At 37.1% G+C, this 16,237-nt stretch overlaps 2 protein-coding genes across 2 annotated transcripts; one reads left to right on the top strand and one right to left on the bottom strand.

Moving 5' to 3' along the window:
• Positions 1 to 95: 95 nt before the first annotated feature.
• znf598 (zinc finger protein 598) lies at positions 96 to 8,682 on the top strand. Its single transcript, XM_059558413.1, has 12 exons — positions 96 to 448; positions 1,579 to 1,691; positions 2,259 to 2,388; positions 2,470 to 2,681; positions 3,727 to 3,947; positions 4,034 to 4,151; positions 4,225 to 4,400; positions 4,477 to 4,561; positions 5,239 to 6,074; positions 6,149 to 6,293; positions 7,267 to 7,411; positions 7,764 to 8,682. Exons 1-12 carry the CDS (start codon positions 131 to 133, stop codon positions 8,121 to 8,123), a joined length of 2,859 nt encoding a protein of 952 aa, XP_059414396.1. The 5' UTR covers positions 96 to 130; the 3' UTR covers positions 8,124 to 8,682.
• Positions 8,683 to 11,085: 2,403 nt separating this feature from the next.
• Positions 11,086 to 15,513, bottom strand: syngr3a (synaptogyrin 3a). Its single transcript, XM_059558401.1, has 4 exons — positions 15,380 to 15,513; positions 13,883 to 14,117; positions 13,497 to 13,642; positions 11,086 to 12,233 (listed from the first exon to the last, which is right to left on the bottom strand). Exons 1-4 carry the CDS (start codon positions 15,479 to 15,481, stop codon positions 12,030 to 12,032), a joined length of 687 nt encoding a protein of 228 aa, XP_059414384.1. The 5' UTR covers positions 15,482 to 15,513; the 3' UTR covers positions 11,086 to 12,029.
• Between the last annotated feature and the right edge of the window lie 724 nt (positions 15,514 to 16,237).

Here is a 16,237-nt window from a genome sequence, read left to right as displayed (position 1 = left end):
ATACTAATCAATCATATTACTATAATTATTATATTATTATCATGTAATCCACGCAAAAGCGATGCGGTATAAAAGTCCGGTGTCATAATCAAAGCTCTTCCTGTCTACGTCCAGCCTGTCGCTCCCCACAATGCACTGCGCTGAACGATCACGCGCCCAGGAGCGCGCTTCACCCGGCCTCACCGCCCGTACCGTCGTTTACCAGCCGTCCAGATCCAAGCGGACTACAGCGAGAACACTCCCGCAGCACAACCGGCCAGTGCCTCCCGACAGCATGAGGTCGAGCGCAAGGAGAGACGCGGAGAGCAGCTGCGTGCTTTGCTGCCAGGACATCGAGCTGTTCGCGGTGGGGAAGTGCGATCACCCCGTGTGTTACCGCTGCTCCACCAAGATGCGCGTGCTGTGCGAGCAGAACTACTGCGCCGTGTGCCGCGAGCAGCTCGACAAGGTAAGCGACAAGGCCGCTCCACACCCACACACACTCCCTCTCTCTCTCTCTAACACTGGGAGCGGCCGTGTTTGTCGCGTCGTTAGCCCGCCGTGTGGAGAACTGGTCAGGAAAGCGTTAAGCTCCGGTGTCATCTTACACAAGTGAAACTGTGTGACTAACTGTTGTTATGACTTCTGTTTTTGGTTGTAGACACACGTGGAAACTTGTTTTTGGTTTAGAAGTGAGCTGGTTTAGCGTACTAGCAGGGCTCGTTTATTTATCGCCTGACGGTTCCCGTGCCAACCGAGCGGCTCGCTGACGTCAGCTGGCTACAGTCGGTCTTTCACGCGGGTTAACACAGGAGTTGAGTTATACACAATCTGAAACGTGAATAAATACGCTTTCTGTTGATGCGTGGTTTGTTAGGATAGGACAATATTTGGCAGAGATACAACCATTTGAAATCTGAAAATATTGAGAAAATCGCCTTTAAAGTTAGCAGTGTCCTTAGCGATCAAAAAATACATTTGGATATATTTACGGTAGGAATTGACTAAATATATTCATAGAACATGATCTTTACTTTATATTAATGATTTCTGGCATAAAAATAAAAATGGATAATTTTGACCCATACAGTGTATTGTTGGATATAGCTACAACCCCGTGCTACTTATGACATATATGAGAGGCAAGGATATATCTGGAACAAAATTCAAAACAAAAATTATGTATATAATTTGACGTGATTTTGGGACAGCTCAGCTGAATTGTGCTGTTGTGTAATCAGCTTGAGATAACTCTGAATCTACTGGTCAACGTGTGCTTTCTGACAGCTGTCAGCGTGCGACGTCATGCTGACGTGCGTGACTCACGTGTCAATCAGTCGCGAGAGCGCGTATCTAATTTGCCTTTTAAGCTCAAGTTACATTAATCAGCGAGTCTGAAAGTGTAAGCATTTAGTGTTTAGTCCTTTGTGATTAATTGACAACGTTGTTCAGGAGGATGTTCTAGGAGGAGTGTTTCATTTAAAAAAAAAAAAAGTTTTTTCTTCAATTCTGTATTAAAAAAAAAAAAAATATATATATATATATATATATATATATATATAATTATTATTATTATTTTTTATTTTTCTGATTTTCCAGGTGGTCTTCATAAAGAAGCTTGAACCCTTTGCCGCTCTGAACATTCATCAGTACCAGTTTGAGAAGAAATACGACGTATACTTTGCAGATGGAAAGATATATGCACAGTTCAGGTATGAACTTTTTTTCAGCAGTGATGAGGAAAAAACGATCCTGTTGACTAATCTAAATATGAATGTATATGTTAGGTAGTTGTTTCAACTGAACATTCATTGTAGATTGAGAAGTTTTAATGTAAGAATAAATTGGATGAGATATGTTCTGAAAATAATCAAGGCAGGTTTCCCAAGGTTTTTTTTTTTGAATAACCACAAAGGAAAATGTATTTAAAAACTATGCTTATGTTCCCGAACATATTGTATTAAAACAATAATGTAACCGTGCACAATAATGAACTGTGATATTTACTGAAATGTGTTGTGAAAATACTTAAACCTATTAAAAATATGGCACAGACTTTGATATTTTTGAACTTGAGTTTAACTAATTTTGAATGAACTCATTACAAGTCAGTGTAAACAACTCTGACGTCATCTTTTGGCAGTTTGTTTTGCCAAATAAAAAGTGCATTTAAGTCTTGACCATATCACGTCATTGCAAGTCCTGTTCTTAGGCTAAAAATCAACAATATTTGAAATTTGTTCCTTACAAGCTCTTTTTACCTTTTACAACAAATGCAGGAAGATTTTGTTACATGAATGTCCACAATGCCCAGAACCAAAAGTGTTCTTCAAATTTGAAGAACTAGAACAGCATATGCGGAAACAACACGAACTCTTCTGCTGCAAGTTATGTGCAAAGCATCTGAAGGTAGAGTATTGCATTTTAATGAATTATTATTTTGTTTGCACACTCCTTATTCCTTCAATGGATCGTTTGCTCTGTGTACAGATATTCTCATACGAGCGGAAGTGGTACAGTCGGAAAGAGCTGGCTCGACATCGAACACAAGGGGACCCAGATGATACTTCACATCGTGGCCATCCGCTGTGTAAATTCTGTGACGATCGATACCTGGACAACGATGAACTATTGAAGCACCTGCGGCGAGATCATTACTTCTGCCATTTCTGTGATGCTGATGGAGCTCAGGAGTATTACAGGTAAAAGACCCCTTCTGTTTCACTTTTTTTTTTTTTTTGGATTTTTTGCTAAACTGGTTTATTTCCAGCTGCAACTCATTGTAGCTATGTTTACTTGCTTTTGCACTCAATTGAACTGAAAAACATTTCATATAAACCCCTCAATTGTTTTAATTGAGCTCATCTTCAATAAAATTTCAATCAGATTGATAGGGGTGGTGTAGAACTGAAAACATCCAAAAAGTTAAGGAGAATGAAAAAAATAAAAAGGAAAAATTAAGCATGTAAATGAAAATTAGTGGATGTAAACTTAACTAGTGTAGGGACTATATAAAATCTGTTTAGTTTTCCTTTAAATCCCGTTTTAATTTTCTCAATTTCTGATTGTTTTTTTTTTGTTGTTTTTGTTTTTAATTTTGTTAATGTTGTAATGTCCCACTTTAATGGTTACACTTTTTATTTTTTTATTTTATTTATTTTTTTGTGGTTAAATTATGTATCATTCATTGAAATAAGGACCTATACAATGTAACTATTTTAAAGGCCCTGTTTCTCAAATGCTGTGTTGTTGTTGTTGTTTTTGTTTTTTTCAAGTTTCATGTTTTTTGGTATCATTTTTCTGGATTTAATTTTTATGGTTTATTTATTCATTTATTTTTTTCTAATAATAGGCCATGAGTAAAATGTGTGTGTCTGTGTTGTCTGTCACAAATGTCTTATCGGTGATTAACAGGCAATATAAGGCATAAAATGTTACCATTTTAATTAGAAATTCATTCTCATTTAATAAAAATATTCAACAATATTTTTATTAAATAAATTGGTGAAATGCTCGTAAGTTGATTCTCAGAGCAGCTTTGGAGATGAAGTTTGTCCTCCTATAGTGAGGTGGCAAATGCTAAAAAACAAACCACGAGCATCACTCATGCTTCAGTGTGTGTAATAACTAGGGCACTCATTTAGACCGAGACCTACAGAACATGCAGACTTCATAGCAGTCTTTTTGCACTGTAATATTCACAGAATTGAAATGTTAATACACTTAAGTATTATTTTTGTCCTATAGCGACTACCAGTACCTCAGCGAGCACTTCAGAGAAAGCCATTATCTCTGCCAGGAGGGCCACTGCAGTACAGAGCAGTTCACTCATGCTTTCCGCACAGAGATCGACTATAAGGCTCACAAAGCTGCTGCCCACAGCAAAAACCGTGCCGAAGCACGGCAGAATCGGCAAATTGACATTCAGTTCAACTATGCATCAAGACAGCAACAACGACGAAATGACGGTAAAGCTGAATTTGCTCTTTCTGAGACTTTGATATAAATCAGGGGTGGAATGCCTTAATCAAGTCCAGCTGGATGTCTGTTTTAGGTCTGATAGTTGGTGGTGATGACTATGAGGAAGGGGATCGCTTCAGCAGACAGGGCAGACCAGGTAGAGCACGAGCCCCAGGAGGACAGCAGAATGTCAGGAGCTGGAGATATAGTCGGTAGGTCCTCATCAGTGCTGCATTCTGACATATTAGAGAGCTAATGGAAGACTGAGAGAGATGTTATCCTCAGAGAGGAAGAGAATCGAGAGATCGCAGCTGCTTTGCGAGCTTCGATAGTCAGCCACCAGGAAGAGAGAAGTCATGTGCAAGAGAGAAGCAGTGTGAAGCCACGCAAAGAGGAAAAGATGGAGCCTGATGACATGAGAAACAACAGAAGCACTGCCAAGCAGACGAACGAAATGCAAGGTATGGCAAGCCAAAATGTGTCTGTTTGTTTATTTATTTGGAAGTTGATGAAATGTCATGTTTGAATATATTTCAGCTCGACCAGTGAGGAGTAATCCCCCTTCGGCTGCTCAGGACTTCCTGGTTTTAGGGGCAGCTGCACCTCCAGCCCCAATTCAAAGGTATGTTTGTCCCCCGTTTTTAGAAAGATGGGTCTCTTTTATGTAAAAAAGGAAATTAGATACGTTTCCTTGGCTTTTTAAGTTAATTAAATCAAAGCTAGTTTAAAGAATGAAAAAAAAAAATTACTTAAACCTCAAAATAAAAACCGAAAATATAACAAATATTTTAAAAATAAATGCCGATTTAAAAAAATTATGCATTTTAAACTAACACTAGCTTAGATCATTATTTTATAAAAATGGCTTTTCCTCCAAATAATAGTCACGTGGTGCAAATGACATGCAAAACATACACCACTTCCTATTTTTGTTTTTTTATGTCTCTCTGATATGTTTAGATATTTTTGTTATTGTATTTTCTTTTTTAAATGGGCATAAATTAAAAAATGTCAGGCTGATACAGCTGCCCTGAAATCATAATGAAAGAAAAGGGCCACTGAATTCTTGAAAACGAATCCTTAAGTACTTTGATTTGGTGGACATAACAGGAGGTTATGCTAAAGTTATATGGTGCAACCAACAAATATGCAGAACAAAGCAGGAAGTGATGTCAGAGAGAACCCAAGCAATTTCTTCACAGTTGTGGGTATAAGCAACAGCAATAAATTTGCTATTAAACATTGAGTTTAATTTAATCAGATCACCGTTTTACAATGTCTGTCTCCCGATCATTGCAGCAAGATCAAACAAACGTCTGTTCCTCTGAAGGAAGATGATTTTCCAAGCTTGTCTGGCTCAGTAGTTTCCTCTCCAATGACACCTGCATACACAAATCAACCCAAGAAACATTCGTCCTTCCAGGAGGAGGACTTTCCCGCACTGGTCTCCAAGATCAAACCACTGAAGCCTCAATCAAACACAACGTCAGCCTGGTCTCAAGCAGGAAGCAAACCTGTGGTGGTTTCCAATAAACCTGTGGTTCTGCCCACCAAAACAGCCCCTACAGTCTCTTCATCCATACTGTCCGCCAGTGACCCACCACCTAGTGGAAGTGTGCCTCAGCCTCTCACTGCCTCCTCATCTCGCCGCAAAAAGAAGCTCACCTCTGCTGAAACTCACAGAGCTCCACCTAAAGTCAAATGTCCATCCTCATCGGATGACGAGGACCCCCAAACCGCTGAAATGGCTCAGGAAATCCGCACGGTACCGACTATGCTTGACATCTCCACTTTGTTGACCATAAAAGATGGCTCATCTCAGCCCAACCCCAAAACCAATAAGAAAAAGAAACCAGCCACAGCTTCATCTCTGGGTTCCCCCTCACACACTCTTGAGTCCGTGTCCAAAATGGCTCACAAAGAGAACGTTCCCGAGACGAAGCCACCTGACAACAGTCTCCCCTCCAAAACAAACTCTTTTATAAATGGACTCGCGGAGAAACCAACAGAAGCACTGTCCCCTACATCATTTCCTGAAAATATTCCTTCCCTATTAAAGCAGCCGGTCACCGACCAGCCTCCTCCACCCAAAGAAGAGGAATTTCCAGCACTTATCTCCAAAAAACCTCCACCTGGTAAGCTGGTTCCTTTCCTTAAAGAGGCAGTGCCCAAAATGACATTGTTTCTAAGTGCGTACTTGTGTTTTCAGGCTTTAAAAGTGCATTTCCGTTGAAGAGCACTCCGAATGTGCTGCCGCCGCCGCCTCCTGGCCTTGGGCCTGTTGTCAGCAAACCTCCTCCAGGATTCACCGGCATCCCGCTCAACAGTAATGTGGAGGAATCAGCTGTTAACAGGTCAGAGACGTGTGCTGTTATACGTGTGTGTGATGTTGGGGGTGGGGGGAGTGGCTTCCCCTCTTTTGAGTCACTGTTGTATTTTGAGCACATGAAAGTTGACGTTATTGCTGGCAAGCAGTGTTTTTAAAAGTCTTAGGCCTGGTATTACAGACAGGGCTTAGGTTAAGTCAGGATTAGGCCATATTTCAGTTAGGACATTTAAGTTTATAAACATGCTTTAAATAAAAACACTACTGGTGTGCATCTTAAGACAAAAAATGGAAACAAGACATATTTTAGGATCATTCAGAGAAAGTTTCTTTTAGTTAAAATGGCTCAGACATGCATTTTAGTCTGGGACTTGGCTTATGCCTGGTCTATGAAACTGAGGGTTGTTTTTTTTATAAAGCCAGTATCTGAGAGAATGTTGATATAATGCCTTAATAATTTTTGTAAGTATTAGTTGTTTTTGTTGTTTTTTTGTCCACAGGCCAAAATTCCCTTTTTTGAGCTTTTTCTTTTGGTCTTTTTGCAGTTCTCCTGAAGTGTCATATCAGTGTAACCACAGTTATGAGGAACTTATGAGGTTCATCTTGTTAGGAACTTTCTTTGACGACCAGATGATGTTCAAATACTTTTAATTACTCCTATTCTTTTCTGTATTGCACATTTGATGTACATTTTTTACCTTACAGTCCCATGAAATAATAAGAACAATACAAGATATCACAAGATGATAATCAGAAATATTGTCAAATCATCATATTAGAATCATTTCTGATGATGATGTGACTCTGAAGACTGGAGTAATGATGCTGTAAAAATCAACTTTGCATCACAGGAATAAATTACGTTTTAAAATGTATTCAGATTTAACAATAGATAACCGTTTAAAAATTCACCAAAATTCTACTTTAATAATTTCTCATTAATGTAAAAATAGACAAGTGGTTTAAGTGCTTTATCTCATTAGGCGTTGTTTTTCTTTCAGAGTGACACCTGCTATTGGATCCTACCTCATACCCGACAATTTCCAGCAAAGAAACATGGACCTTATTCAGTCTATTAAGAATTATCTTCAAAACGATGAAACCAAGTTCAATGAGTTCAAAAACTATTCAGGCCAATTTAGACAGGTAACTATCCAACCAAGACCATTTAAATTCAGTTAATATTACTCCCACATATTATTATTATTATTATTATTATTATATATATATGAGTTCTGCTAGTTGAAGCAAATTGTTCTAATTCCTTTGTAATTATTATGTAGTTCTATGAGCTTGTTAATTTCGACATTATTATATATTTTTAATATATTATTTCCTTAATACACTTGTCACATCCTGCAAGATCCTTTTAAATGAACTAGTGAAGAAAACAAATGTTTCAAAATAGTGGAAACTAAAGAACCTATGATACACACTGCCTTACACATACATTGAGTCGTTAATATTTTGATTGATCTCTAATTTTCCTGTTGAGCAGGGTATAATACCTGCTGTCCAGTACTACAAAAGCTGCCAGGAGCTGCTAGGAGAGAATTTCAACGGGGTCTTCAACGAGCTTCTGGTTCTCCTACCAGACACTCGCAAGCAACAGGAGCTTCTCACTGCCCACGGAGACTTTAAGGCTCTCGAGAAACAGCAGCAAGGCTCCAAGCCCAAAAAAACCAAAAAGAAAGCCTGGCAGACGGGCACCAACAGCAACAGTCTGGATCTGGACTGCCAAGTGTGTCCCATCTGTAAGCAGGTGCTGGCTCTGAAAGACTTCAACACCCATAAAACCCTACACATCGGCGATGATGACTTCCCCTCTTTACAGGCCATAAGCAAGATCATCAGCTAGCTGCTAGCAGACGCACATCCATGGCTCTCTGTGACACCGCACCTAATGTTAAGATGCTTGTCTGAGCTGCAGTGCTAATGTTTACTCCGATTGTTCATTATTCAGAAAGTTTAGATGACACTTTTTTTCGAAGGGGAAAGAGCAACCCCAAAAAAAGCAAGTGTAACTGTTTTGAAGAGAAACCAGTTTAATCTACTTGAAAGCTTGAGTTCTAATGTTGATTCATTTATTACTCCTCCAGTTCATCTTTTTCATCAGGTTTTCCAGTGCTGTTAGCATGGTCTTTTTTCTTTTATATGTGTATATATATAAATTGTAAGGTTGCCTGCCTTTGAAAGATAACCTATTTATTTCAGAACGCTCCTTCTGTTTGATTGAAATTGATTATTTCTCACTTTGGTTTACAAACTCTACAGTACGGAAAAATAAAATGGGTAATGTATAGCATTTCTTACAGTAAGCTACAGTGATCTGTCTACTGACTTTTGACAAATTGACATTTCTGAATGATTGTTTGTGTAAATAATTTGCAATTAAACAATCAAACCAAGGAACGAAATGCACAGCTCAATACTCTTTAGGCCACATGTGATTGTCTTTACACAATTAAATCAGTGTGAGGATATTTCACCTGCCTTAAAATATACAGGAAGAACCAGAGGGACATTTTGAAAGGTGGTCCGATGGGATCAGACTGGAATGTTTTGTATAAAATACAGAATTGGTACAAGTGGATAATTCTTTTAATATTTTTTTTTGGTTAGATTTTTTGTTTAATACCATAGTGCTTGTGCCTCTTAAATATTTATTCACAGTCCAACAGAGTTGATGTATGGCCACCTTTTCACACTGCTGTTTGTGCCACAGCCTTGTGGTCAACAATTTGCAATGTGTCAGGACATATCTGCAGAAACATTGCTGGTCAAACATTATTTACCTTTAGATTAAGTTATTCAAGTTTGTGTATTTCATCTGTTTGTTTTGTGCTAAATATTCGAAAATGTTAACTACAGAGATATTTAGAGGAAACATTCATGCAAAAATGAAAATTCTGTCATTTTTAAGAAGCCTTTTATTACATTTACTTTCATTTTTCCATTCAGTAAAAGTGAAAGATAGACTTTCTGCCAAACATCTCCTTTTGTTCCACAGGAGAAAGTAATTCATAGAGGTTTGAACAACAGGAGGGTGAGAGGGTCATATTTTAGTGAGCTATGCCTGTCTTATCTGACAAATGTTTTGATTGTTAGATTGGATCTTAGGGTATGTTACTTTTCACTTATTTTCACAAACTCACGTTTTCTTTTTAAAACTTTGGGATATATCTGTACGATGAACTACTTCAAGCAATTAAAGGAATAAGTCTCCCAAAAATAAAAATATGCTTATCTGGCTCACCAATGGATCCTCTGCAGTGAATGGGTGCCGTCAGTCCAAACAGCTGATTAAAAACATCACAATAATCCACAAGTGTTCATTTTACAACATTTTGTAAAGTGAAAAGCTTTGTTTTTAATAAGCAGATCCATCATTAAGGTGTTTTAACTTTAAACCATTGTTTCTGGCCAAAATAATGAGTACAAAATCTAGAAAAAGTCTAGCTCTGTATAGTCTATCTTTGTCCTCTCATGTCAATCCCCAGCATGTAAAACAGGCTTGACCTATTATTGCTGTATATTTCTCTCCTGATTCAGATTGAGAAGACTTTTTCTTGGAAGAAAGAAATACAGTATAATGGATAGAGGACTTGTATTTTAGCTGAAAGCAACAGTTTGAAGTGAAAAACATATTTAAAAATGTAGCTTTTCAATTCACAAGTCATTAATTTATGACTGGGGTTATGTGATTTACTTGTGGATTGTGATGTTTTTATCAGCTGTTTGTACTGTCATTCTGATGGCACTCATTCACTGCAAAGGATCCGTTTGTGAGCAAGTGATGTAATAAAATGTCTCCAAATCTGTTGTGGTGAAGAAACACACTCTGTATCTTAGTTGGATGGAGATTGAGTCAGTTTTCAGCAAATGTGTGAACTATTTCAAATGTAGAAAGTTCTAAATATTACAGGGTCTGGCATTCAGAACAGAATGATCTCTTAATGGTGTGTGAGAGTCATTAAAAGAGCACATTACAGGTGATCCACTCATGAAAAACATGTCTTTATTTTCATGTCTGGCAACCACAGGCTGAAGACATTCTGACTGACAACGAAAAATCTTTTGTGTACATCTTTCAATCACAAGATGGGATATATTGCCAAAACTTTACAAAAATGAAATAAGGCTTTTATTTTCACATCTCTTTATCATCTATAATACTTTTTTTGAGGTGCAAATTATGATCCAGCAACACATTGCTCAGTGAATCACTCCAAAACTGTGCCATGATATTGGTCATGAAGAATTTTAACAGGAGTGCAGACTTAAGTACAGGAAACACAAGACCCAGACCACTTTCACAAACATATTCCATTTACATGTTCTGAAGTACAATCACTATCATTTGTGTATGTTGCTATATCTCTGAACACAGAAACATTACCAAAATCTACCACATGTCAGACAAAGCACTGATGATCACCAAACAGCTGTAAAAAAAAAAAAAAAAAGCCAACTGATGAATATCTGAAGGGTGTCTCAAACTAATTACTTTGCAAACCACTGGCATATGCATTGCTGTTCAAAAGCTTGAGGTTGGTAAATCTCTTTTGCTCCCCAAAGCTGCATTTATTTGATCAAAAATACACTAAAAACTGTAATATTATGAAATATTATTGGGATTTAATTTTCTATTTTAATGTTATTTAAAATGTAATTTACTCTTGTGATGTCAAATCTGAATTTTCAGCATCATTACTCCAGTCTTCAGGGTCACAGAAGATCCTTCAGAATTCATTCTGATTTGCTGCTCAATAAACATTTCTTATTAATATCAATGTTAAAAACAGTTGTGCTGCTTAATATTTTGTTTCAGGAATCTTTGATGAATAGAAAGTGCAAAAGAACAGCACTGATTTGAAATAGAAATCTTCTGTAACATTACCGATGTCTTTACTGTCACTTTTGATTGTGAATGTCTCATTGCTGAATAAAAGCATTCATTTCTTTTAAAAATGACATTTTACTTACTTGCTAGCAATTTGTAATGTTAAAAAAACATACAAAGTGAAGTCATTGTCCAAGTTTGTAACTGCATTCAAAAAGCATTTATATTAATTGCCAGTTTATATGTTTGTATTACCTCAATTTTAAAATGCCAACTGATTGTGGCTTTGAAAAAAAAACATTTGTTTGAAATCTTTTTAGTGGGATTCATTTAATTTTTATATTCTGATATAGTCAGAAGTATTCACACGCTGTAAGCTACAAAACTCCTTTTAAAATAAAATCGGACTTTGTCGTAACACTTTTAGTGGCTTCACTAAATCAAACACTGAATCAACAACATTTTGATAAACCTTATCTACAGCAAAACCCTTACCCTCTTTTAGGAAAACCACCTCCCGGAATCTTTTAGTTGGAGAACATGTAAATGTGTCAAAAATGTTTTGGTGATTCCATGTTTCAGATATTGCACTTTATATACAGTACCCAACAGCATTATGGAAACTCAATATATAAGGTATTGTTTGTGATGCATGGCACTTCATAGCTCTCTAAATATAACACATGCAACCTAACCTTTTCATTTTTAAACAACACTGATAAACCTCAAACGGTTTCATTCCAGCTGATAAATAAACACGTAATATTCCGAACGAAAGTGAAATCACAATCAACATATTCTTGTACAGAAGTTCTACCTATGAACATTGTCACACCACTTCAGTGTGAAGACCAGTGCCAGGCATCCACACTGACTCCGACACACAAAGACATCGCATGTGGACTTTTGCTAGGCACCGTTTCAGTAAATTGGCACCTGGTAGGCTGGGGCGCTGGAGTCCAGGTTCTCGGTGAAGGGTGGGCTCTGGTATGTGTCGCTGGGCTCGGTGCTTGGGCCGGTGGGGTAGGGCTGGATGGGTGGGTTGCCGTCCACGTGCTCTGTGGTGAAGAGGGTCATGTCGGTCCCTAGCATGTACTTCTGCACCGCTCTCACGGTCAAACCTGCCTGAAATACAGAGAGGAAGCACATGATTACTATCAAACTCTCCTTAAAAAGAACTACTCTCAACTCTGACCACTTGTACTGAAGAACCCAGGGTTTTTTTTGTTTTAGTTTTTTTTACCTGAAGGCACTGCACTCTTATTGGTGCCAGAGAATTCTAGTACTTAGCATTTAGTTTTGTAGTTTTGTCACATGGCTAAATTTGTATCCTTAGCAAACATGCTGAAACATTATCACAAAACTTTCAAAACATTATATCAATTGAAGGTCTTTCTGAAGAAAACAGGTGTTGAGTATCAATCTTTCAAATTTGTGCGGTTTGTAAGATATTTAAAAAGAAAAATTAAGACAACTATTCAGCAAGAACTCAAGAATTAAATTAATCAAACTTGACAGTGAAGACTTTTATAATGTTGCAAAATATTTTTTTTCAAATAAATGCTGTTCTCTTAGTACAACTTAAAATAGCTTAAACTAGTTTTCTGTTTTAATGTTAAAATGTAATTTATTCCTGTGATGTGCAGCCGTATTTTCAGCATCATAACTCCAGTCTTCAGTGTCACATGATCCTTAAGAAATCATTCTCATGCTGATTTGCTGCTTAAGAAACGTGTATTATTATTATTATTGTAAGTGTAAAAAACAGCTTTGCTGCTTAATATTTTTGTGGAATTTTTTTTCTTAGGATTCCTTGATGAATAGAAAGCTCAAAAGAACAGCATTTATTTGAAATAAAAATCTTTTGTAGCATTATAAAATGACCTCACTGTCACATTTGATCAATTTAATGGGTCATTGTTAAATAGTAAAAATATTCAAAATCTTACCCCAAACCTTTAAATGGTAGTTTATCACGGTTTACACAAAGACATAATAAATTAATAAATTATTCTAAATGGTAGTGCTTGTGTGTATTTCTAAACATGAGTCAATGATCAATTGTAACAATTGCTAAAGATCAAGACAAGTCCTACATTTCACTCTTGTTCAGTAACTGTAACAAACAGTCTCGGTTTCGTTCACATCAGGACACGCCACCAAACACTATTCTCATCCTCATCCACGACGGCAAGGGAAAAGGAAGTAATTCTATTATATGTTCCCCTGAGTGCTGAAACCAGTATGTAGAGCAAGCTAATGTCAATGAGATAGGTCATGATATAACAACTGAAATGGACCATGTTCTGCACATTCCGCCATTTCAGCTTTCACAAAGTGACAATACAATGTGTTTTCATTTGTGTGTAGAGAGTTCTGCTCATTTACCCAGGTGAAGATGGAGAAGAAGGAGAAGGTGATGGCAGCTCTGGCAGCATCCGCTCCCTGATTTAAGGGCAGCTCATCTGGGGTGGTGCACTGCCATTGGTTGGCCAAGAAGCAGAAACAAACAAACCACAAAAACGCCCAGAAACCTGTAATCATGCGCAAAACACAACTATATAAATATATTACAGCAATAATTTAAATAAAGTTTACTATACTGCCCCCCCCCCATGTTGTTTACATAAATTAATACAAAAACATCTTAAGGCAATATAGTATCCTACTGTTCAGTTCTGTGATCATGAATCATTGCCAGACCCTTTGAACGATTCACAGCTTAGAAACAGCAGTCACAGAGACATCTGTTTTGGCATGCTCTTATTGTTCACCTGAAAATCCAATGTCCAGCATCACTGCCTTCTTCCTGTCTTTAATACTGCTGATTTGTTGGAACTTCATGTCAAGGATTATGAAGAAAATGCATGCTAGAAATGCTATGAGCCCAATAGTGGTTCCATAATTGCAGGCACTGTTGTTCTTGTTGAAAACACAATAGAGCCTCTGACTGCCATGGTTGACATAGCCTTCATTTATTATGGATCCGAACACTACCATTGAGAAGATCTGCAAGAAAAAAGATACACCAGTTTTATTGATGCTCTTTTGTTATGCTAACACTGTTAAAGCCAGTATAAATGACATTATATAATTAAATACCATTACAATAATTACTATTATTCTATTTCAGCCAGTTGACATGAAGTGTTATCTAGTAAAATCTATCTATCTATTTTTTGGTTTATTTTTTGGAAATATGATCCAGTACAATATGACCAAAACAATGCTATTAATTAAACATAATGTATTCTAAATAGACATTAACTCTTCTAAATCAATATTTTCCACTTTGTAATATTTTCCAAATATTGTTCTGTACACTCACAGAAAAAATTTACAAGCTGTCATTGGGGCTATTCCTAATACTAGTACTAATACTAGTTCCTGGTACTCATATGCACTTTTAATGTACTGATACTTTTACATTAGGCCTACTAATTTAAGGTATACAATTTTTTTTGAGAAGGTTTTTGCTCCACTTGATGTGTTTGTCTGACGCAAATAACATCAAATGGAAGTAACAGTACATGCGCGTATAGTAATCCATCAACCAATCAGAATCGAGGAGTCGTCCAGAAGCAGACTGTGGCTGCGGCTCAAAACACTAGTGAGCTGCCTAAGTAGACAGCATTTCTGAGCAACATAGAGTGATGCTCAAACACATGCGATGCTCAAAATGAGGCGGCTGACTATGCTTTGAGACACACTATAATGATGTTCTTACTGAAAACCCTTATTGCATAATAGAAACGTTCATCCATGATATTAGATTAACTCGTTTTGCTTAATATAGGTAAATAGCCTCATATTAAAAATAGACTATTATGTCTTGTTTCGATGTCACGTCTAGTGATAGACCTATTGATAAAATAATACATAATAATACGTTATAACGGTATTACAAACGTTTAATTAATTAATTAATTAATTCATCCTGCCACAATAAACCAAACAAGAGCGCGTATGTTTCTTAACATGCTTTTCATTCTAATCGAATTCTATTTCATTCTAAGTCATCATTCTAAAAGGAATCACATCAGTGATCGTCACCAGAGGCAAATAACGCTTCATGACATCAAAACGTCAATAGTTTCAATATAAACTAATAACCGTATACAAGCGTCGTATTTCCCAGTGACCTAATTTAATTATTAAATGAGCGCGTGTTGAAAATGTTATGATTATGATACGTTCTGGGTTATTCTCACAGACCAGATTTGTCTCTTCTAGAGCAGATGTTATTATTTGTAGGTAAATAAACGTCTCACCCATGATAATATTCTGAGGATGGTCTGCGGCTGTTGGATAAAGGCAATAGGGTCGAAAGCAGCCCCGGCTCTCCCAGCACCAAACGAACCCACTCCGTCCATTTTCGTCTTACTGTTCTTCAGGCTCTGGGCTGTGGGTCGAGGTAGGCATACACACACACACACACACACACACACACCACTGCCTGTCAGAGGCGTGCGCAATCTCTCTGTGATTCTGTGTTACATTGTCTCAACAGCAACATCTACCGACGACATCTCTTCCACAGCTGGGGGACCGTTAACTTCATAATAGAGCTGGCCTTCAACTTCAACTATTGGAACATTTTGGAGAAGCATGCAGAATATTTAGTCATGGAAAGGGTACTATTTGAAGATAACAGTTCCATAACCCAAACAATATCATATAAATCTATATGACTTTCTTTCTTCAGTATAACACAAAATAAGATGTTTATAAACTGCGTATGATTAAAGTCAATGGAGACACAACAAAGTGTTGAAGAACATTAGGGTCCTGTCAACAAATAGTGTCATTCGGGATTGAAATGACATTGTTTTGACTATCACAACATACTTCAAATGAATGAGTGTAATTCCTAAACAATCATGCAGTCTGGCTTTATCATTCTCATCATAGTCTTAACACAAATGATAATGCATAAATGATAAGGAAAGCAATGTGAGAAAACTAAGCTATAGCATTCGGGACATAATACTATAGCCTATTCTTGCCACATTTGTTAACAGCAAATAAGGATGCAAATGTTTTCTTGATGCAACTAAATATGACCAAATTTTTGTTGAATTCATATAATTTATTAAGACCTCTAAACCATTAGTATTTAACTAGGAAAC

This window comes from Carassius carassius, chromosome 1, assembly GCF_963082965.1.
Source record: "Carassius carassius chromosome 1, fCarCar2.1, whole genome shotgun sequence".
NCBI classification, from domain to species: Eukaryota; Metazoa; Chordata; class Actinopteri; order Cypriniformes; family Cyprinidae; genus Carassius; species Carassius carassius.
This window is presented reverse-complemented; position numbering and strand designations above follow the sequence as displayed.